General features: G+C 33.9%; 1 protein-coding gene across 1 annotated transcript in view; it reads left to right on the top strand.

The window, feature by feature from the left end:
- The window catches only part of LOC106645753 (uncharacterized), a 424,845-nt gene extending 400,895 nt beyond the window's left edge, over positions 1-23,950 (top strand). Inside the window, exon 13 of the mRNA XM_089597564.1 lies at positions 21,575-23,950. Within this exon, the coding sequence (XP_089453690.1) occupies positions 21,575-21,643 (69 nt within the window). The 3' untranslated portion in view covers positions 21,644-23,950. The remainder of the gene's footprint in view (positions 1-21,574) is intronic.
- Positions 23,951-24,705: the final 755 nt, after the last annotated feature.

Here is a 24,705-nt window from a genome sequence, read left to right as displayed (position 1 = left end):
TCAACTGTAGTGCGTTAACGGGGTGACATTTTCAATGGTTAATTTATAACTCAAGTCATGGCTTCATACATTAATTGTGCATGCAAATATATATATATATATATATATATATATATATATATATATATATATATATATATATATATATACACGTATATATCATTCGTAATGCAGCCAGTTAGCCAACATATGTTGTGTGTGTGTACGTATCACGTGATCTCATAATCCAGTACTTTAGCTAAAATGGACCCATTACGGATCTAAAACTGCGAACACAATGGATCCAGAGCTTGATCAATATAATAGATCAAGTCTGGATCTAATCATCTATTTCCCTCAACATCTTTCTACTCAGGTTCTGCCTGTAAAAGGTCAAGCTCAGGACTGTTATACTTACCTCAAAGATGTGGTTGAACTCAAATACTTCAATCACCGAGGCTGTTTCAATGTCAAATCGTTTTCCATGATACGAGTCTCTGGCATTAATGAAAACTAGTTGCTTCTTTAGCTAAGGTGGTAAAAAAAGTAACAAGTAAATATTTTACTAAGTGGTTTGATAAAAATAATGCATGTTATAAACATTGGGTTGAAGCTTTAAAAATTTTGTTGAAATTGAATGTATTTAAAACTTCTAAAGAAAATAATTAAAAACACAGAGCAGAAGCTAAAAAAACCAGGTGTGGGTCTCGGGACCCCTGACAGATGTAAAACATCAAAGAATAGGTTATTAAAATCGGTAATACTTAATTATCTATGAAAAAAAGTGTTTACTTTTTTTACCCAAAATAATTTTTGTATTTTTACATTGAAAAGACAGTTTATTTACGAATACGTATGTTTATCAGTGAATATTATGGTTAGGAAAAAGCAAATAAGAAATTATGTTAAAATTTTTTGTATTCATGAACACGTTAAAAAAAGGGAACGAGAAAGAACAACAATACACGGCAAAGAGTATCTGAACTACCTACCTACACATAGGTACACACATATGTTTAATAGTACGTTCATGTGTATTACTTCCTCTGTCTCTCTTTGGATACCTGTACATAATTGTGTACGTGCGCGAGCTTCGTTGGCTCTTTACTGAAAACGGGTTAACATGCAAAAGTTTGAGTGATCAGAATTGAAAGATCCTGAAAAAATTCTGAATTATGGTGAAATTTTTATATTTTGAAATAAGGCTGTTTACCAAGTAGTAATTTTGAAAAAATGATGAAAAAATAATACTAATCTTAAAATTAATTTATCGTTTTCTACCAGTGCAAAATATTGATAAAAGCAATAAAAAAGGCCGATAGGTATATCTGTTTTAGTTCAATAGAGAGAAATAGAGAGCGTGACGGGAGACAATAAATGGCTCTTTCTATCTCACTTTTACAGGTACTGCCAAATAACATTTTTTTCCCAACATTTTGCGCTTGTCAAAACAAAAAAAGAAAAGCTTAATGATAGAAAATTTTTCGCCCTGAACGCTGGTATTTTTTTTGCATCTCAAACCATCATCTGATATAAGCAAAACGAACTTTAAAACACGATTTTATTTTTACTCGACTACTTGTAATTAATTATAACTGTTTTACTCGCAATTCGTTGACTGAATTACGTATTATATAAGAAATGCCGGATTATCGATCAATTTTCTAATTCAGAAGTTTCTCGGTTGGTATCCATAGGTAATAAGAACAGAAATCAGACCTGCGTGATGCGTAGCATAATGGATATGGTTTCTGACTACTAATCCGAAGTTTGGGGGCTCGATTCTTGAAGTCAGAAAAATTTGACAATTTTTTTTAACGCAAATACATTTATATGCGATATGCTCACTCGTATTTTTGTATATATAATACATGTATACGCTATATGCATAAAAAATGTGATATTTAATTACATACATATATATGTACGCACACTTCTATACAGCTACATATACCTAAAATACGGTAAGTACACAATAGTACACTTTAATATGAAAAAGGCCGTATGTATACGTCAATAGTTATATCGTTACCGTATATACGTATATATAAAGACCCAAGTTCAACCACGTGTATATGTTTAGAGAGAGAGAGAGAGAGAGAGAGAAACGAGTGCACAGTGGTGAGGTGAAGAGCAACGGGGGAGCGGACCAAGCTTTCATTGCATTTTTTCCCTCACACGGCTGTTCACTGCCCACCATAAGGTGTTCCACATTAAAAAAACCTTCAAACTAATAACCGTAAAATGCTTATCGTGAAAATCTTTTGAATTTTTTTATCACTATAAAAGATTTGGTGCTCAAATTATTTTCATAATATTAATTAAAATGTTAATTCTCGTCGTCCATCGGGTAACAAAAATATGGTAAGCATTAAATATTATTTCGTACAAGTCTGTTTATAAATATCTAATTTTGTAGCATTATAGAATGTTTGTAAAATCTCTTATATTTTTGTTTTCCATATTGCAATTGAAACTGTTTTATGTATTGTAATACTTTATAAATGTGATGGACGTGTGAATGTCAACATTTTTTACACAACAGTCAATGTTGTAAAAATTTGAAGATGAATCTGGCATCTAATTAATGAATTACTCTCTACAAACTAATTACTTATGGTTTTTACACTTTTAATCATCAATTTATCTGAGAATTTGTACACGTCACTACTACCAAAGTTTTATTTACTACTTTCAGAAACGTAAGAACTAAATTTAGCTATTTTTACATACGTAAAGATGACGCATTACACTTTTTAAAAGGCATTGCTTAATGTTTTTTTTTTATAAAACACTAAAAATTACATTGCTTTTTTAAAGTGATGACAATGAAGAAACTACACTGTGTAAAAAAGTATTTTTGAGTTTTTTCTTTGAACAAGCGTAAAATGTTGTACATTGCACGTTCGTCAAAAAAATATGAATATAACCTTTTAAGTACACTTTATTGCTTACATTTTTATACTTTGAGTGCTCTAGCTACTAATGAGTCAAGTGCTCAACGCACTTGACTTTTGTAGTTATACAAAAGGCATACATTGGTTTTTACTGCAGCTTATAATTTTTTTTATGAACAATCATCTGATTCCGACATTCTGATTATTACAGATGTTCCAAGTGTCCTGCCAAACTATTTTAAATTTTTTCTTTAACAAACAAGATTGAAACGACATTATAAATATGAAGGCTTCAGAAATTCCTTACAAAATGTTAACTCAACACATCAAACTAACCTAACATTTTAGTTTTGTTAAAAGCTGTTTTTATGGAGATATCATAACTTTTCAGAAAAATACCATTTTTACATATTTATTTCAAAAAACATTAAAACTTTAGGTATCGCTCATGTTAGAAAGTACTGTACAGAAACGAAGTATGTACAACATAGCTACGATGATTTACAATGGTCCCACTTAATTTCTACTCACAGTTGCTCATATTAAGATGTTTTGAACGTATAAATCTGTGCAAAAATTAATTTGTAAAAATCATTCATAAATTCACCGGACGAAATAAATTTTCTGAAAAAATGTAGTCTCAGAATTTTTATCTATGATGCATTTTTCTTTTTCTTTCTTTTATTAAACTACTGTATTGTATAACTCTCAGTAATTTTTTCGATAAGGAGGCTCAATCACGGAATGTACAAGAATTTGAATGATATATTATTAATGATATATTATATATTATTAAAGTTCAGATCGCGCTAAATCCAATGGTATCCTTATTTGTATAGGTTGGCAATCAAAATCCGGGGATAATTCAATTTAAAGTCTGCACTTTTCGAGCCTGCTTAACACAGCCTCTTATGGCCGAAGACCTGAAGCAAACTTTTGACGATTAATTAAACTACTTAAATGAAATTTACAAGCAAAAAAATGTACGTACCATAACTCTGACATTCTCATCTATAAGAAACCTGAAGACTTTATAGGCGTTGGCGATAAAAAAATTAATAAAATAGCTAAAAACTATTTTTGTTTGAAGTTACGTTCTGTGAGTGCAGTGGCAAATACTGCCGATCATACTAGTCTAGGAAGCGCGTGCAATAAAAAAAATTTGAATTTGTATAATAACATGAAAACTTTTAAAATGACTTTTTAATTAAATTTATTTGTTGGGTAATAACGCAGTAAATTATGGCAATCGTTAATATTAGATTATTCGACAACTGACTGTATAAATACATAGTATACTATATATACTAGTGGGTGGATTCAGTTAAAAATAAAACAAACTTTATTACCAACATACTACTAGCATAGAAGGAAGCTTTCGTCTAGTGACATCGCATCGATCGTCACTGAATTGACTACCGCACTAGACGATGGAGCCTTCGTGATTACATAAATAACATCACTCTTTCTGACAAAATTATTAGATAAAATACTTAGTAATTGTACGCATCAAAATTTTTTCATCTTACTACTACTTTAAAAACTAATTATTAATGTATGATTATTAACTATACCCAAATCGCTGAATTAAGTGAGGCTTAGGTTTACAGCTTGTTATTCAGGGCACTTTGGGAAGTAATTAGAGTTTTGTATCTTACTGATTAGATTATTTTGATACTATTACAGCTGTACTACACAATTTAATAATAGCTGAAGTATTAAGAAAACAATACAATTTATTGCTGGTGATTTGCTTATTCATTACAAATCTTACGTCAGATATTAAAATTAATGTGCTCACATTTAAGGCGCACGAAACTCAGGGTGAGGATATAGTCTGGGAGCCAACCGTAAAAATGCTTGGCTCATAGAAATATTGATGAAACTTGGTTATAAGACAGCATTCATTCAGGTAGTAACAATAGGCGGTGGCAACTCTATAAAAATGATTGCAAAAACGAAAAAGAAGGAATTTTGCAATGCAAATATGAGATAGGCCCATCGCGATATTGATAATTTGTACATGGAAGTATAGATTTCAATAATTTTTTCACGGAAAAAAAGGGTTACCAGGCGAAACCGTAGCGAAAATCCCGGCAACCATCTACAAGGGGTGCGATCAATGCTATTTTGTTGAGAAAGTTGATTACAGGTAATATAAGTTTGAACACATTTGCGTTAAACATTCGTTATGGAAAATAATATTTTATTCTAACTTTTATTATCTTCAGGGAAACAAAAAGAGAATAACACCTTGATAAATAATTTTGTGTCAACTGTTATTACCAAATTAAAAAAAAATATTAAAAAATTTGAATTTGTTTCTTGCTTACCAACAATATATTAATATACGCTAATGACGAAAAATGAGTGTATCTTTAGTCGATTTAAAAAAACAGAAAAATAATAAAATATAAAAATTTTAAGGTAGTTTAAAATTTTGCCGCAAATCTTAAGAACTTAAGACGTCCATGAATATAGGCACCCTCAGAATATGTGCGGAGGTAGAGTTATAAAGTTACCCAAGCTGTAGAACGTCGTTCATCACTTAACACTACGAACCAAATGTGCCTCGTTTGATATTTATTATACAAAAATTTTTTCACGTGGAGATTATAATACAAAGGATTACAGTCAAGGAACTAAATAATATAATGAAGATTTTCGTAAGTTTAGGTCAGTGATACTTTTGCTATGAAGTATTATTATTACCCAGGTAAATAATAATTTTAACATTTTCAAATCTTCATACATCATACTTTACATGTATACGTACATACATGTATATTAGATATACATATTACATGTATACATACATACATTACGTATGTATACAGCATGATATGTAACGGTGGCATTTCCCGAGAACCGCGTGTAGAGCGATTTTTTCTGACGCGAACCCCGTTGGAATTAATTTTTTAGGGCAAATAGCTTTTAAATGGGAGCCGATTGAAAATACGTTCCAAACTACCCCTAAATGGGGTTGGAAAGCTATAGCGCGCCCGCATGAACTCGCGACGTTGCCATATTGTTATTGGAGCTTAGTCGGTAAACAGTGAGAACTATATCCATGTGCGCACGCAAGAGCGTCAGCTACTGCTGGTAACTTGAAGGTTGGATATAAAAATTTTTATACCTTAAGGTAAATATTGTCTGCTCCTTATGTTGTCAGTTGTTTATCCATCACGCGCTTACTGTCTTTCTCACTTTCATGTAGGACAAAAACATCTTTAAATTTTTATACTTAAGTAATGTTACCTCGAATGAAAGTAAAATACCATATCAGTAGGGATTTTTTCCCTCTACACGACAGTATTTTTGCAAAAATAGTCGACCTCTCGGTCAAAAATATTGTTGTTAGGTATGTCTTGCTTACGTTCCCGGGTATGTCATCTGTACACGAATTAGAACGAGTCCATTTATAAATTGCAATAATCAAGTACCCGGGAAGTGCCCGGGAAGTACCCGCCAAGTGCCCGGGAAGTACCCGAGGAAGTGCCCGGGGTGTACCCGAGGAAGTGCTCGGGAAGTACCCGCCAAGTACCTGGGAAGTACCCGCCAAGTATCCGGGAAGTACCCGCCAAGTGCCCGGGAAGTACCCGAGGAAGTGCCCGGAAAGTACACGCCAAGTACCCGGGAAGTACCCGAGGAAGTACCCGGGAAGTACCCGCCAAGTACCTGGGAAGTACCCGCCAAGTGCCCGGGAAGTGCCCCCCGGGAAGGAGCCGCCAAGTGCCCGGGAAGTACCTGGGAAGTACCCGCCAAGTGCCCTGGAAGTCCCCGCCAAGTACAATACAATCGGGTACTTCCCGGGCACTTCCTCGGGTACTTGGCAGGTACTTCCCGGGCACTTACCGGGTACTTGGCGGGTACTTCCCGGGCACTTCCTTGGGTACTTCCCGGGCACTTGGCGGGTACTTCCCGGGCACTTCCCGGGTACTTGATTATTGCAATTTATGAATGGACTCGTTCTAGTTCGTGTACAGATGACATACCCGGGAACGTAAGCAAGACATACCTAACAACAATATTTTTGACCGAGAGGTCGACTATTTTTGCAAAAATACTGTCGTGTAGAGGGAAAAAATCCCTACTGATATGGTATTTTACTTTCATTCGAGGTAACATTACTTAAGTATAAAAATTTAAAGATGTTTTTGTCCTACATGAGAGTGAGAAAGACAGTAAGCGCGTGATGGATAAACAACTGACAACATAAGGAGCAGACAATATTTACCTTAAGGTATAAAAGTTTTTATATCCAACCTTTAAGTTACCAGCAGTAGCTGACGCTCTTGCGTGCGCACATGGATATAGTTCTCACTGCTTACCAACTAAGCTCCAATAACAATATGGCAACGTCGCGAGTTCATGCGGGCGCGCTATAGCTTTCCAACCCCATTTAGGGGTAGTTTGGAACGTATTTTCAATCGGCTCCCATTTAAAAGCTATTTGCCCTAAAAAATTAATTCCAACGGGGTTCGCGTCAGAAAAAATCGCTCTACACGCGGTTCTCGGGAAATGCCACCGTTACATATCATGCTATATATATATATATATATATATATATATATATATATATATATATACAGCATGATATGTAACGGTGGCATTTCCCGAGAACCGCGTGTAGAGCGATTTTTTCTGACGCGAACCCCGTTGGAATTAATTTTTTAGGGCAAATAGCTTTTAAATGGGAGCCGATTGAAAATACGTTCCAAACTACCCCTAAATGGGGTTGGAAAGCTATAGCGCGCCCGCATAAACTCGCGACGTTGCCACATTGTTATTGGAGCTTAGTCGGTAAGCAGTGAGAACTATATCCATGTGCGCACGCAAGAGCGTCAGCTACTGCTGGTAACTTGAAGGTTGAATGTAAAAATTTTTACCTTAAGGTAAATATTGTCTGCTCCTTATGTTGTCAGTTGTTTATCCATCACGCGCTTACTGTCTTTCTCACTCTCATGTTGGACAAAAACATCTTTAAATTTTATACTTATGTCGTCTGTACACGATTTAGAACGAGTCCATTCATAAATTGCAATAATCAAGTACCCGGGAAGTACCCACCAAGTACCCGGGAAGTACCCACCAAGTACCCGAGGAAGTGCCCGGGAAGTACCCGCCAAGTGCCCGCCAAGTACCTGGGAAGTGCCCGAGAAAGTGCCCGCCAAGTCCCCGCCAAGTGCCCGGGAAGTACCCGCCAAGTGCCCGGGAAGTACCCGCCAAGTGCCCGGGAAGTACCCGCCAAGTACCCGAGGAAGTACCCGCCAAGTGCCCGGGAAGTACCCGAGGAAGTACCCGCCAAGTGCCCGGGAAGTACCCGCCAAGTACCCGGGAAGAGCACGGGAAGTACCCGAGGAAGTGCCCGGGAAGTACCCGAGGAAGTGCCCGCCAAGTACCCGGGAAGTACCCGACTGTATTGTACTAGGCGGGGACTTCCGGGGCACTTGGCGGGTACTTCCCGGGCACTTGGCGGGGACTTGGCGGGCACTTTCTCGGGCACTTCCCAGGTACTTGGCGGGCACTTGGCGGGTACTTCCCGGGCACTTCCTCGGGTACTTGGTGGGTACTTCCCGGGTACTTGGTGGGTACTTCCCGGGTACTTGATTATTGCAATTTATGAATGGACTCGTTCTAAATCGTGTACAGACGACATAAGTATAAAATTTAAAGATGTTTTTGTCCAACATGAGAGTGAGAAAGACAGTAAGCGCGTGATGGATAAACAACTGACAACATAAGGAGCAGACAATATTTACCTTAAGGTAAAAATTTTTACATTCAACCTTCAAGTTACCAGCAGTAGCTGACGCTCTTGCGTGCGCACATGGATATAGTTCTCACTGCTTACCGACTAAGCTCCAATAACAATGTGGCAACGTCGCGAGTTTATGCGGGCGCGCTATAGCTTTCCAACCCCATTTAGGGGTAGTTTGGAACGTATTTTCAATCGGCTCCCATTTAAAAGCTATTTGCCCTAAAAAATTAATTCCAACGGGGTTCGCGTCAGAAAAAATCGCTCTACACGCGGTTCTCGGGAAATGCCACCGTTACATATCATGCTGTATATATATATTTCGTGATTCTCAAATGTTATTGTAATGCTCTGCTACACAAACTTATTTTTGGTATAAAATAGATTTTATACTACTAATTTATTCAAGCAGACATTAAATCCTTGAATACATATATTCCGGCACGCGTTTTTAAACTCGTTTAACCATTTATTTCAGAGCGCGAAACACATTAGGCAGTATCATAGAAATAACAAAAAACCGGACTCCAAAAACAAGCTTAGGAATAGCCATGGAGAAAATAAAAATTCAAATAATCAAGATTGATTGCAATGTATTGCAGCTTCTTTATAAATATGTATTATGTATTACTTTACTATATTGTACAGCAAAATGTGACAAATAAATAATTATTTTATTTATTTATTTCTCTTGTCGTGAGAGTTAGTAATATAACCAGACATTAACAGGGGAATTGCTGACTGCAATGCTACAGAGTGTACCTACTTTTTCCAATGGTTTGAGCGCCGAACCAGGCACACATTTTTTGTTATTTGAGAAGCATGGTAAGGGTATGCGCCTACGAGGAGAGGCGTGGATTCGTGTGATAATATCCATATAGGCGCACATTTTCGAGACATGTGGAAGGGGTAAACCGGATGTGCGCCTATGAGGAGAGGAGTGAAAATGTCGGCTATACAGCTGTATAGTACTTATAGCTAAGCAAATAAAAGAAGCAAGCGCCGACAACTGTGACGAATCTTTCTCGTTATATCATTTTAATAGTCCGAGGGACATCGTCAATCTACCGGGAAAAATTATTTGGATGAAAATTTTTGGCACCATTTCATAAAAAAATGTGCTCCTATATGAGGAAGTACAGTTTGCCAGTTGCAAATATGGTCAGAAATTGTTTAAACAAATGTTTTTTCAACAAATTCGTCAAAGTTGTTTTTTGGTTTAAAAAATATTTTTATATTCTTTGCAACATTTCTAACAAAAAACTAATGAGGATGTATATACCTTAACCCCACAATTTTCAAGTAATAAACTCCCATAGTTTAGAAAAATGCATTTTTTTCGATTTTCAGGGCTCTACGAGTACTAAATAAAAACATTTTTCTATGTCACAACACACGAACATAAACTAAAAACCTTCCTTTACCATCTCTAAAAAAGAAAATGTTAAAAAATTAAGTAGCAACACTGTTTTTGCAAAAAACATTCAGGGCGTTTCAGCGCGCACTAACATGTGAGTGTATACCTATAGATGTTAACTACACGCTGAGCCACGAAACGTATATGTATATAGGAATACACTCTCACCAAAGTGCGCGCTGAAGCGCCCTGAACGTTTATTGCAAAAAACAATGTTGCCACTTAATTTTTTAACACTTTTTTTTTGGAGATTGTAGAGGAAGGCTTGCAGTTTGTATTCGTGTATTGTAATATATAAAAATCTCTTTATTTAGTTGTCTCGTAGAGCCCTGAAAATCGGCAAAAATGCATTTTTCGAAACTTAGGAGATTTTTTACTCGAAAAATGTAGGGCTTAGGAAATATACATCCCAGTTAGTTTTTTGTTACAAATGTGCCGAAGAATATGAAAATATTTTTTTTAGACCAAAAAAATAACTTTGACGAATTTGTTTGAAAAACATTTGTTTAAACAATTTCTGATCACATTGACATCTGGAAAACTGTACTTTCTCATTCAGGAGAACACTTTTTATGAAATGGCGCAAAAAATTTTCATCCGAATAATTATTCCCGGTAGATTGATGATATCCCCCGGAAAATAACTACATAAGTATAAGTATGATATGATGTTCGACTGACTTACTCAAATCTTATGATTCAACATTTTAGAAATTGAGGGGGCGTAAGTCAACAGTAAACAAAAAGTTTTGGTAGATGTTTATGAAAAAAATCATATTCTTTTCCTTTAAAATTCTTTAGAACAAGAAAATTTCAGAGAGACTAGCCATATAATTTAAAAAATTAAGTCGTGAAATTAAATACTTATAATTATATGCACAGGCTTTTGATTTCAATACATTATTATTTAACTCTCCCGTACTTTTAACATTCCAAAATCCATTAATGTTGTTAAAAGATATACAGCTTCAGATATTTTTTAAGGTTGTTAGTACAGCATAACCCCTAATTTATTAATTTTACACATTATTTTTATTACTGCTGTGAACTGTAAGACAAGCTCCAGACGATATCTATGAAGATATGTGACTTCGAAAGTTTCTCCTCGTATCCTTCGGTTAGCTAAGATGAATAAGTCTTATGTAGCTTCGCGGATCGTTTTGCCATCTTGGGTTTGATTCCACATCATAGCAGACTTTTTTTTTCAATTCCATTTATCATTTTGTTTTCATGTCTTTATTAATGCTTCCTTTCAAAACATATAATATGTGTTGTCAACATTTTTTTCGGATACATCAAAATGAATATTGCTACTTTGATACTTTTGGTTAGCAAGGCCATTCCATAATTTTATAACACTAAAATAACTTTTGAGGATTTGAACATAGTTTATACATTTTGAAACTTCTAAGAAATTATAAACATCCTATTTACAACAGAAAAAAGCTGAAGCCAGAAGAAAACTCATACTTTTATTACGATTATATCTAATATAATTATTTCCAGTAGAGTACAACTTACATTTAATTACACGTGAGTATTTATCTACATGCATATATCATGTTTTTTGGCTTATATTTACATTCCTTATAATACCTTGTGGTTATTACATTGACAACATTCGTACTACATATATGTACAAATATTAAAGCAAATTCTTTAGTCTTTATAAATAGTGCGTATTTTAGAGTAAAGAGTCTTATAGAGACTGAATGAAGGTTTTTTTTATTTTAATACATACTAGTTTCAACCACTTGTAACTCAGAGTTTAGATTTAAAAAAAAAGTAGTATTATGTATAAGCAATTAACCTTTTTACCTAAAACAAATTGTTATTGTTATTTTACAGAAGTAGTTCCCAAAATCTTTTCACAGCGCGTAAATCATATACAGTTAACATACATTCTTTTTTCTGTTCTGAAAGTGGCACTGTATATATTTTTGTAGATCAATTACTAAAAAAAGTATTAAAATTTCACAATTGAAATTGCACTTTCGATCCTCGCAATCAGTTCATTAATCTTACATTTTATGCAATACACAAGGTTCTGCATAAATTTATCTGATTTTTTGTAGTTTGATAAGATTGACCATCAAAAAGCACCTGTAGCCATACAACGCAAGGCAGCTAATTTTTTTTTTTTTTTAGTCATAGTACCATAGTCGTATTGTTGGTATCTTGAACTACGTGACACAGGTTGCTGTTATTAAAAAGCTCGCGGAACTCTCATGACGAGTTGCTTAACTTTGAGATCTTTAAAATTGTTTTTTAATAGTTCTATATATTAATTTTTGAGAATCATAACTTAATTAATTTATTATAAAGTAGTAGGCACATAAATACAGGAAACTCATTTGAATACTTCACGATTTTAAGAAAAACATGGAAAACTAGGATAAATAATTGGTCAATTTTTGGTCAATTGCTAACTGAGTATCTTAATGATTAATAAAGCATTAGTTGATAACAGAAGCGCTTATCACCAAATAACATGGGGTACTTACTAGTCACCTTATTAATGTAATTATTGGTCAGTAAGCGGTCCACGGTACCGAGTAATTTGCGCTTGAGTTATTCATTAATGCTTGATTAATCAAATCATTGGCCAATAAACACCCCGTGATATCTAGTGATTGACGATGGTGTTATAAACTAATGCTTCAGTAACTGATCTATAAATAGTATATTACGTACGAATTTGCAAAGGCTTCGATTTACGAATCGAGAGGTTTACGGCATGAGCCGAAGGTGAAGGCCGTAACGAGGTTTGTAAATAAGCCTTTTAAACGAGTTTTGTATACTGTTTCTCCGCCTGAAAACCCAGAATCAAGCGGTGAAGGTGCTATTTTGGAATTAGAAGGCAGAAAATATATACATTACCACCTTAAACTGCATTTAATAAAATTGCATTAAAAAAAAAAAAATTTACCAACTGTTGGAATCGATCCTCAGATAGCAAAACAGTACGAGCAGTAGCATAAGCCGTAACCATCTTAGGTGGAGAGGTTGATTCGTAATTCTTGCCCGTTGGAAACTGTCCCATTGGCTCACGTTTATTATTTTTTCTTCATAACTGTTAGGTTCTCCCTTGAAGAGGATTGGTGATTCCTGGTTAAATGCTTAAAGTCGAGAGGATAATATAGGGTCATCGGTCACCGGGGTTCCCAGCCTTGCGACGAACAACTCTGCTCGTGACGTCTGCCAGTGAATGACTGATTTGGTTTAATATTGGCCGGCTTTACATACTCTTTTAGCTGACGAATCACCTCCAGAAATCGTAGTAAAAATGTATTTGTTGGCAAGGTAATTTAAACTTAGGTGGCCTGTAAAAGAACCGATGAGATTGATAGTTAAGTAGGAAACGTAAATGTTTATAATGGCCCTTTATATATTAGTAAGATTACATTACTGACGACTTCAAGATAATATTTAATCAAAAGCGTCTTGCTATATTTAGTGTATAATAAACTTCTTACCGCTTATATAACGAAGGTTTAAAAGGTTAAACGCAAAATTAAAAAATAGAGCCTGGCAAGTTATGTTATAAGTATATATAGAGCTATCGCACATCGTTTAATTTGCCATACATAATTTTGAGTAATAAACTTATTTCAACTCGTGTGATTGATCTCTTATCATCCTAATAATGTAAGAACAGTTTTTTGTATTTCTATTATTCACAATGATTTGTAGAAGTGATTTTAAGTTAAAAAGAATGGTTGTGGTACAATTAATATGTTGGAGAAGTTAAAGTTCATCCAAAAAGTTTTATATATATATAACCCCACTGTAATACAAATAACTTGAGGTTTAAAAATTAATTTCATAAATTTGGAAGTCAGAATGAGTATCTTTTAAAACTATTTTCAGTATTATTCACTAATACGCAAAGCTGTTGTATGAAGCATAAAAAACAGTTATCATGATTTTACATTCTGAACGTATAAATAATTTTTAATTTATTAAATAATGTATTGTATATCTTACTAATATATAAAGCAAAGTCGCTAAAACCGTTGTAATTGCTAACCGCGAAAACTACTGAACCGATTTTGCTGAAATTTTGCACACTAATTCATGATACTTCCTAGATGGTTTTAGTATAGTTTTTATATTAAAAAATTTAATAACAATAGCAATAAATGAGCTTAAAGTTTTGCAAAAATATGCCAGCTTTTCACTCTAGTTCAGTAAAATCCGCTAGGTGGCGTCGACATAAAATCGAGGCTACCTGCAACAGAATTAAAAAAGTGTGGTTATAATAAGCCGGAGCGTCTCAACAAAATTTATGTGTTTTTTACCAAATCCTTTTTCACAAAACCCACAAACCATAATAAGTAACATTCATATATCGTTCATAATTTATAAAATCAGAAAACAAAGTATTAACTTAGAGTAAAAGCGCCAACAGCTGAACCTAAAACTAACACAAAAATTACAATACAGCATACTAATCACTAAGTGAAATTATGTATATTCTCTGTAATCAAAAGTAATAAATAAAGAGATTTTTAAAAGTAAAGTAAAAATATCCATGCAGTTGTATTGTGGCAGTTCAACGAGCTGCACAGGGCATGCTAATGATAGTCTTGCAGCTGGGTATCCCGGTTACGAATGACACTCTTCTGTAAGGGGGAAGGGACCCAAGTGTCTATTCACCCTGAATCTTGACGAGAGCGATCAAAAAAAAAATTAATTCCAACCGATGACGTCTTAGGCATAATATCAGGAGACATATCTAGCCAGAGCACAATCTACACCAACTCTTCAGAGTTATGTGGCAGTCCCACCATCCCACCTGGTGCAGTAAGAGAATTTTTGACTACAAATGTAAACCAGGGAAAAACAGCTCTCAGGGGCACGGGCAGCCACAACGGCTACCTTCTTGGTCGTCGCGTCCCCAACGCGCTTACCCACATGTTCCCGTCTAACGATGAGCGGTTGGTTATCTGGGGAACGACCCGAAGACAAGATATTCTTTGGTCAGCGGCGTACCTCCCTCCATCATAGTCTCCATACATCGAGACTCCCAGGGAAAGAATCAAGCAACCCGTAGCCAGCTCTTCATCATCAGGAATAATATAATAAAGAATAGCCTAGAAGTTTCATCACTGGCGCTTTTTAGGGCCATTATAAGTATTTACGTTCCCTACTTAACCATCAATTTCATCGGTTCTTTTTAGGATCCACCTAAGTGTAAGCTACCTTGCCAATAAATACATTTTTACTACCATTTCCGGAAGCGATTCGTCGACTAAAAGACTATATTAACTAAAGACGGGTACTATTAAACAAAGTCAGTCATTCACTGTCAGACGTCACAAGCGGAGTTGTTTGCCGCAAGGCTGGGAACCCCAGTAACCGTCGACCCTATATTACCTTCTTGACTCTAAGCATTTAACCAGGAATCACTGATCCTCTCCAAGGTCTGCGCTGGGAAAAGCTATAACAGCTATGAAGGAAAAAAAACTTGAGCCAACGGGACAGCCTCCACTGGACAAGTATCACTAACCAATCTCCCCATCTAAGATCACCAAAACAACTGATCTGCAAATAAAAAAGGTGCTTTAAACACCAACGTCTTCGACGTTATACCGGGAGACGTTGGGAAAGAGCACCACAACTAGCCCCAAAGCTTCGGACTTTGTAATTTTTCTCCCGATCTGTCTGGGTCTTCAACAGCAAGTCAGAGAAGATCACCCTGAGGTATCCAGGCAGTCACAATTGCTGTTAACTGCAGTCAAGAAAGAGTTAACTTAAGAAGCTCACCGGTCTTTTTTAGGGCCATCGAACGTCAAACTACCTTGCCAACAAATATATTAGAACTTAACAAAGTTGACAAAAAACAGCTTTTAGGGGTCACAAAAATTTTAAGCATACCAAAAGTCGCAAGAGGGTGAATTGGAAGAAAAACTTCAAGTGTATATAATAAATACAATTTTACTTAGGCGTCAAGAAACTGACGGAGAAAATTTATCGAGATTAAAACAGCAGCGTCAAAATTGACAACTAAAGAGTCTATTACGTGAGAGATCAGCTTTTCATTGTACCCTCACAGCAATCTCTGAAATCTTTAAAGATCCTACTTCAGATTTTTTAATGAGTAGATAATGTATTTGTGTTTTTGTGGCAATAAAAATGTAGGGTTTAAGGTCCAGGACTTTGTCGCTCAGGTAAATAAAGTTGTGAGATATGAGAAAAAAAATTTTTTTTCAATAAAAATTTTTTGGGGGTTTAAAATCTTAATAGCTTTAAAAAATAGCCCTTTTCGTGAATTACACGGGAGAAACTGTAAATCAACGGCTTCTTATGGCCACCCATTATCTTATGGCATAAAGAACGCACGGTACTCTTCAGCATGATTATTTTTTTGAATTTTTACACCTCATTATTTGACGAAACAAACTATATGGATTCCGAAAAAATATGTTTTTAATAAGAAGATTTTTGTTCTGAGATGTGTCAGGAATATGTGTAAAATTTCTAACTAAAAATGTTTCACATTACATGTCAACACACTACGGTGTTTTATTTAGTAAGTCTCGGGCGATGCCGAGACGGGGGGCTGCTAGTTATGATATAATTTAATGTATAAGTATAGTAATAATATTTTGGAAAGACAGCATAAGGAAAAAAGTATAATTGAAGTTAAAAAAAATTTGTTTTTTTTTCCATAACTGTGCTATTATGATAAATTTGTTACTATTTACTACTAACTGAAATGAATGGTGCACGTAAGTGGTTGTAACATGTCAAACTTGTCTAACCTTTTACTTTTAATTGTTAAAAGGTAAATTTTCTGGGGTTAATTTAACACTTTTATTAACAAATTTTCTTCTTCATTTCCTGCCGACAATGTCCTCCCAGCCAAAAAAATCACGTTATTTATTACGTGACGTTATCAATTTCTAACAAATCACGTTATAAATCACGTAAAAGATCACATGATGTACAAAAATCACGCTATTCATCACGTAATAATCATTTAGCAGGGCTAACTGTATGGATACTCGAAAATTAGTATGCATCCGCAGTTTTAATGTTATTTAATAACATTATTAAATTTTTACGTTTTATTTGCAGTACGAAGTGTAATTTTTTTTTTTTTTTTTCAAATGAAACACGTCAAAAATAGAAGCTTACAAAATTGTACGAAAGGTTGAAATTTATGTAGAAAAAAAATTTCGTTATTTTTACACAAGATAATTGTGAATTAAAAAATATTAAATAATGTATAAGATAAAAATACTGCAAGTTTCCATTTGAATACTAGGGAGCACTTCCTTTATCAATCCAGCCATCACGTGTCGCCTTTAGGACTTGCATTTTAAATCATGTTACGTGTTATATGTCTTGTTAATTTTTGTACAATATTTATGTATAATAAGGAAGGTTTTTTTACCGTTTGGTAATCTGAAAAAGTAGTTAGGATACTCTGACCTCATAATTTATTTCCATGTCTAGATTTTTATCATAAATAGCTTACCTTGAGTTGGAGAACAAAAATTATATGAAAAAAAAGCAAAATTTGCAATTTTAATACAAGCAAATCGCCCATTAATCAGCTGTTAGCTAATGTAAGGACATTTTTCATACGTATTTCTTTTGGTCTATATTTACTCTACATTTACTTTAAACGCTGTTTATTTTTACCAATTATAAGTAACTTTAAAATTGATTACCAAATACCTACGGTTTTTATGTTCTTTAGCCAGTGAAATAAGGGGCTCGGCTAGCCACCACTAAGAGCCACGCCCACTTCCCTCATAAATACTCCAGAGGTTTTGAGCGAGTGCGTTTAAATTTAAAAGGTGCATCAAAACTAACGATTTCTCGGGAATCAAGAAAGAGAATTTGACGATTTTTTTGGAGAGGGGAGGGGTAGCTTTCATTAAAATTACGATTGCGAATATTTACAGATCTCTGCAAATAACAGGAGGACATATTAAATCGAAATTAACAACTTTTTATGAACTACCGTTGCTGTTTTTTCTTTTTTAAAAAGCCATAGTTGTTGAATACAGTATTAGATAATTAAGAACAATTTTTTATAAGTTAACAATCATTTCAACGTCAAAAAAAAGCGAAGTACATGTTTTTCCAAAAACTTTTTGGTTATAAGAAATATGTTTACGTATAATAGATAACTATTAATATCATTATACATAGACATAATTGTACAACGTATGGATAATTTTACGTAAACAATTATACCATTTTTAGTTCTTGACCTGTTGTTTTGTTGCCTGCACCTTTTTGATGAAACCCAAATATAAATATTAATAGAATGATCATAAGTATCTCATAAGGTTAGCCCGTTTGTCACGAAAGGGCCTAATGAGGCCTCATGAGAGAAGAGGGGGGGGCATGTGGCCCTAATTCTACACTAAGATATGCTTAATCAAAGATATATCTCCATGCATGCATAACCTAAAAAATTAGCGTTATATTGTCAGTACTTGATAGAAAACACAATTCCTATGCAGTATTTTATGATAGCTCGCAATAATAGCATGTAAGGGCAACTGTATCAGCTATCTTCTTTTTGACTATTTTTTTCTCCTAAAATTTTTCTTCAATTTTTGCTTACTTGGAGAATTCACATTGTCAAAATGAAGAAAAGTATCTGAAAGTTGTATTTTTAAATTCAGATCTCAAAATTACTATTATTATCAATCAATGTTGTATTGCAATCGTATATTTTCACCTTGTAGTACCAAATACACCTTTATATTTTTAAAAAGGTAAAAGTAACTGCTTAAAACAAAAAAATGAAGAGCAACGTCCTTTATGACACTTGTCACATTATCAATTACTTGGATTTAGAACTAATTCAGTTGATTCTTTCTACTTAAGCCGGTTCCAGCGAGTAGGGATAACAAACCGCATCTTGGAGCCTTAATTTGCTCAAAAAACTTTGATAGTTGGCACCACTGCCTCAAGGAAAACATAGGCTAACCTATAGAAATACGACTTCATTAATTATAATCAGAATATTTTTAAAAAATTGTTCGTGTATCCATATTTATCAAGAAGGCATTTGAAAGATGAAGTTAAAATCTACAATACGTGTATACTCGTAATATCCGACACTTTCGGTTCGAGTTGCAAATCATTAATCCTAGTATACCTGCTTTAAGCGCTCTAGTTAAAAGAGTGAACTTCAAGCACGAATTTCTCAAGATTTTGTCCGGTTATGGATATTAAAAAGGGTACCCATAGATTCACCGTAATCTAAACCATTTAATGACCTATGTCTAATATGGCGACACTAGGACGCTGGAACCTCCTCAAAGGCATTCAGTATATCAGCCGGAGTTTCTACTTTACCAACTTCCCTATTTTGATAAATTATTGTTAATAACGAATTATCTAGCTGTTTAATACTAAAATAACGAGGAGAGCCGTCACGCTGGTACGTTGAGGAATTAGTAGAGCCCAAATTCAATGCAATCCGTTGCGTATTGAGAGAGAAAAATTACACTTTATAATCATGAAAGAGTATTTCAATGTTCATAACCTGAATTGTATTTTTTTTTCAAAAAATAATGCATTGATTTATCTGAAATTTTGAAAAAGCCTCTAAAGTAAAAAGACAAACACTGGTCCTCTCATGGTTTTTGAAAATATACAGTTCAAATTATGAACTTACTCAGCATATGCAGATTTGTAGGTTACGTAATGCCGTTTACAATAAGTTTCAATTTTTAAAACTCAATAATTGCAAAACAACGAGAAGAGCCGCGTTTACTTTTTTAATTTAGAAGCCGAGTTCAAATTTCAGATAATTCAATGCATTACTTTTTGAAAAAAGTTACATTTAAGATTATGCGCATTGAAACACTCTTTCGTGATCATAAAATGTAACTTTTCTCTCTCAGTACGCAACAAATTGCATTGAATTTGGGCTCTATTGATTTCTCAAAGTACCAACTTGGCGGCTCTTCTCGTTATTTTGGGTTTAAACAGCTAGATGATTGGTTATTAACATTAAGTCATTAAATAAGGGAAGTTGGTAAGGTATTGTTTGATTTTGAGCCTTCGATCTTTAGACTGTATTGAGGCTGATGTTTATAGGGACCGAATAGCGAGGGCAAGCAGGAGAATGAAACTTTATTCACTTTTTTTTCTTTCAAAGTTCACGGAGATTTATTTATTAAATAAACACAAAAAAAAGAGAGAATAATGGTACAAGTTTCATTTCGCTCTTTTTACCAACACTTGTATACAAAAAAGTAGTCCTTTTAAATTCACACGCAAGAGATTGTTCTTTGTTAGTCTCTTCGCAGCGAAAACTGCACTCCACTGCACTATAATTATAGAGTCACTTCTTAATAATAACGAAATTACAGTTGTATTAATGCCTTTCTTGCAGACTATTCTGATTAGTAAATCCGTTCGATAGCTGCAAGGTACACTTGGCGTTTTTCTTACGATTATATAATAATCTACAAACTTGGTCCAACGAGAACTGAGTAGTTGGTTTTCGACGTAACGAGGTCGTGACAATGGTGGACTTTCCACCGCGTAAAGCACGGTATTTAATTAGCGAACGAGCAAAGTCTTGCCTTTTGCTTAATCGAACTAAATACAAACAACTAGTTATTAAAGGCTCCAAGTATTTAGTGGTAGCTTTGATAAACGAACGCGCGGAAAACCAAAGGGGAAAGGAGCTCGAACTCTCGCGACAAACGTGGTTTTTCAGCAATGGCGCTCTGGCTTCGTTCGAACAGAGCTAAACTAGCGCCTGACTAGCTAGATGAACGACTGGTTGCTGACTCTCACGCAGCCAGCGTCTCTCTCGCTGGTCGTGTATGCGACGCGGCGGCGATGTTGGCTACACTATCCCACGCGGGTCTCTCGCTATCTCTTTCTTGATACTTTTTTGAACAAATAGAAACTCCAGCCGATATACTGAATGCCCTTAATACAACTTTAAAAAATCTACTTACATGAGATGGGATTAGGTTATTGAGGTTACTTCACGAGGTCCTTGATTGCGCCCTGTTATGCACCACTTGAAGGAGCCTACAGAGGCCCATATGAACTATTGATGTAGCCCTCTTAGATTTCTGATACAGAACACATATTTCGTCTTACTTCTATCTTTGGTCATAACTTCAGAATCTAGGCACGTTGCTTACATAGTGTCTTATATAACATTCATATTATTATCAAGCCTAATATTCTCAATAACCATTAAACAAAAGATGCATCTGATTTTTATAAAAACTCTTCTTCCTAATAGTGTTTGAGAAAATTCATAAGTTTTTTATGTAACTAGTCTATAACGGTTCCTACAATTTTGTAAAAGACTCGTGCATGTGCGATCACTAGTACCTGTTATCGGCAACTCCAGCCACTCGAGCGAGTCTATCTCTGCTCGTGTAAGAAACCGTCTTTTGAGTACTTGTTGCATCAACAATCATCATTTAATCATTTTTCTTTTTTAAATATTAATACTATTAGTGATGAAACAAAATTTTCTTCGTAGTCCTTAAAATCCCGTTTTTATTGTTCACAGGATTTTGCAACAGCCATCGATGGCGTACAACACGTTGTCAACAAGTCAAACAAGGAAACGATAAAATAAGCCTTAGGTAAGCGCTTACCAACTGTATTCTCCTGTTTCTATTTTTAAAAGATTTTTTGTAGAATTATTGATATTTTCCTGGAAAATCAATTTGACTGCGTATACAAGCACACTGAGAAAAGTGGTGTTAAAAAAGCATCAGAACTATTCTAAAAATTACTATACTTATTAGGAAAGTGAGAACATACTCATGGAATGACGCAAATTATTATCTTTAACGTAATTTTTATTGTATTTTAAATATTTATTATTATTATTATGCAGCAGCCCTAAGGAAATTATTACACAGCATAATAAAAATGACTATGTCTAGCGTAGTAAGAATCGCGATGGTATAATTTTTGCCATAAAACATAGTAAATTTTATTATATTTTTTTTTAAATGTTCCATATTCTAAATGCGAGTTTAAAAAATGACATTGTAAAATTTCTAAATCCACTGCGATCAGTAAAGTAAAAATTACTATGTTCGAAAATAATTTTATACGACGTTTACAGGTATATACACCTATTGATTTTCAAATTCGAGGTTATACTAATGTAATCATTACGAGAAATATTTTTTTTATTCATAAGGGTTTAAAATGAATACATGCAAACAAATAACTTTAAATTAACTAATTATCTGTGGTCAACACCGTGGTTTACAAGAAACTCTTTGATTTTTAAGTTTATTGTGTGCATCATAAACAGTACACGTTCCCACATGTACTTTATCGATGCTGGAGCAGACATATTATTCCGTGGTCTAGTGGTTACGGAGCCTGTTTCGGAAGCCGAAGGATGGAGGTTCAATTCCCGGTCAGAGCAGATCTATTTTAATTAAAACTTATTTTTAAAATGCATCTACCTCTATAATCTTAAGGAATAAAGTATCTATCTAAATAAAAACTATATCTGAATCTTCTGATAGTTGCGCATATATAATATGAATATAAATTTTTCGCCTTTTACTTGAATACAAAAATTATTTCTGAACAAAGTAAAAATTTCTATAATGAATAGCAAATTTCAGTATAATCTGGTTTTACCGTTCAGCGTTGTAATTTGGATAATATGGCAAATATGTCTCAGCTTTTATAAAAAATATAGTAATTTTTATTGTAGTTGTAACACTTTTTCGAACACTATTTTTCTCAGTCCACGTTCGAATGAGAAACAGAGGGTCTCAAATGGCTTTGATTGCCCGATTCAGTCATTGATTGAACTACTTAGCCAAAGTAGCCAAGTTAGCCTAGTATTTAGCCAAAGACATTCCAAAATCCAGAAGAAGAATGTACAAAATATCTAATATAGACTGTTAAATGTATGCGAAATAAAATAGAAATGTCTATACTTATGTTCTAAAGTAATGGACAAATGGATACTAGGACGTCTAAAGTTTAAAAGCGTCTAGAATTTTCTAAAAATTATTAATTATTGCTTGATATTTGAAGAGATATGATAGTGATACATGTGTGTAAAAAAAGTTACGAATTAATTGTGCATATTTTTTTCGGTGATTTGTTCCATGCGAGTTTTTATCTGATAGGCTGTAAATATAAGGACAGAATGCATTGTAGAAATATCCATAAAATGTATATATTTTTACAAAAAAAAAAAAAAAAAAAAAAAAAAAAAATTAAACTGCACATTATTACATATCTATTTTGTAAAAAAGTGTTTGCGTGTAAATAAAGCATAAGTAAAATACAATACTAAGATCACAGACTTTACTTGTAAAATAACTTTTGAATTTCCGAGAATGTAAACATATACGTGTGTTTGAGTATACAAGAAAACAATATAAAAAGGTGTCAGCAAAGTAAAAAGAAAAAAGGCAGCGCCTTATCGTACTTTGCAGAAGTGTTCAAAGTGAATTGAAAATTTTTATTTTTGATCTCTCGAGAGATTTGTTAAGTGTATTTATAATAATGAAAAAAGGTTGTTTGTCAAAGAAAAAAGTACAATAAACACATCAGTGAATAAAACATCTTTAAATAAAGGAAGTTTTTGTGCGATGAACATAATGCACACGTAAAGTGTCTTATTAACTTTTAAACTTGCAATGAAAAGTGAAAAAAATCTTTTGATATCTTTTGCTTACTAAAAATGCAAGTACTCATTCTAATAGAAAATGCAAAAATTACAAAAATATCCAAGAAAAACTATTAAATGTATTTACCACACGCGTGCCTATTTAAAGTACACCAAATAGTATTTATTCAATTGAGAGTAATGCATATTATAGATTTTATGAAATAAATAAATAGAAATGAGATACCTAAATGGTTTAGAAAATGCAGTTATTTTTAAATGCAAGGGTTCTATAGTGGCGATTATTTATGTAATCTTATATGTATGTATATATATTTATATACACATGTGTGTTTTTGTGTGTATATGTGCGTGTATGTAGAATGCATATATGTTAATACATACATAGTCTTAGTTATCGGTCTACAAAAATAAAAGCTGTTAATTTTTTACAACGACTTGTGAAAGTGGATATGTTTTTTTGGTAAACATTTATATCGTCGACAGGGATGCGATACGACAAACTTGAATAAAAAATGAAAAAGAGCTTTTTATACATATTCAGAAGTAAAATTTAGTTGGATAAAGAATCTGAGAAACGGGATGTAAAATTCTGATGAAAATATAAATTTTCACCAATCCTCTATCGAAAATTCGCTTCAGATAACTAATTTCAAGAAGTAAGACCAGTTGTTAGAGACTTTTCTCTCTGGAAAGTATACTCGCTACCGTCTTTTTTACTAAAAGTTCTGCAGAAACTTATTGTCAGTACCTAAATGCTAAGTTAAAAGGTAAGCTACTGGACTGATAATAAAATGTACAAGAATTTCTAGAATCGTTAACTTTATGAATTTATAGTAAATTTCACAGACTTGTCAAGTAAGTTGAACACTTCAAAAAGAGACAGTAGATAAATACAAAAACGAAAACTGTACTATTAGAATTACGTGATCATAGATATTCTCATCTACAGCTCCCAAAAATTGTCAGAGACTTCCTACTTGGCGAGCACAGAGATTTATTTATACTTATCTTTCATTACAGCT

Source organism: Copidosoma floridanum, unplaced genomic scaffold (genome assembly GCF_036245765.1).
Source record: "Copidosoma floridanum isolate Cflo_tuat_1 unplaced genomic scaffold, Cflo_Japanese_pri ptg000033l, whole genome shotgun sequence".
NCBI lineage: Eukaryota > Metazoa > Arthropoda > Insecta > Hymenoptera > Encyrtidae > Copidosoma > Copidosoma floridanum.
The sequence above is the reverse complement of the archived record's forward strand: the minus strand, read 5'-3'. Positions and strand labels throughout refer to the sequence as shown.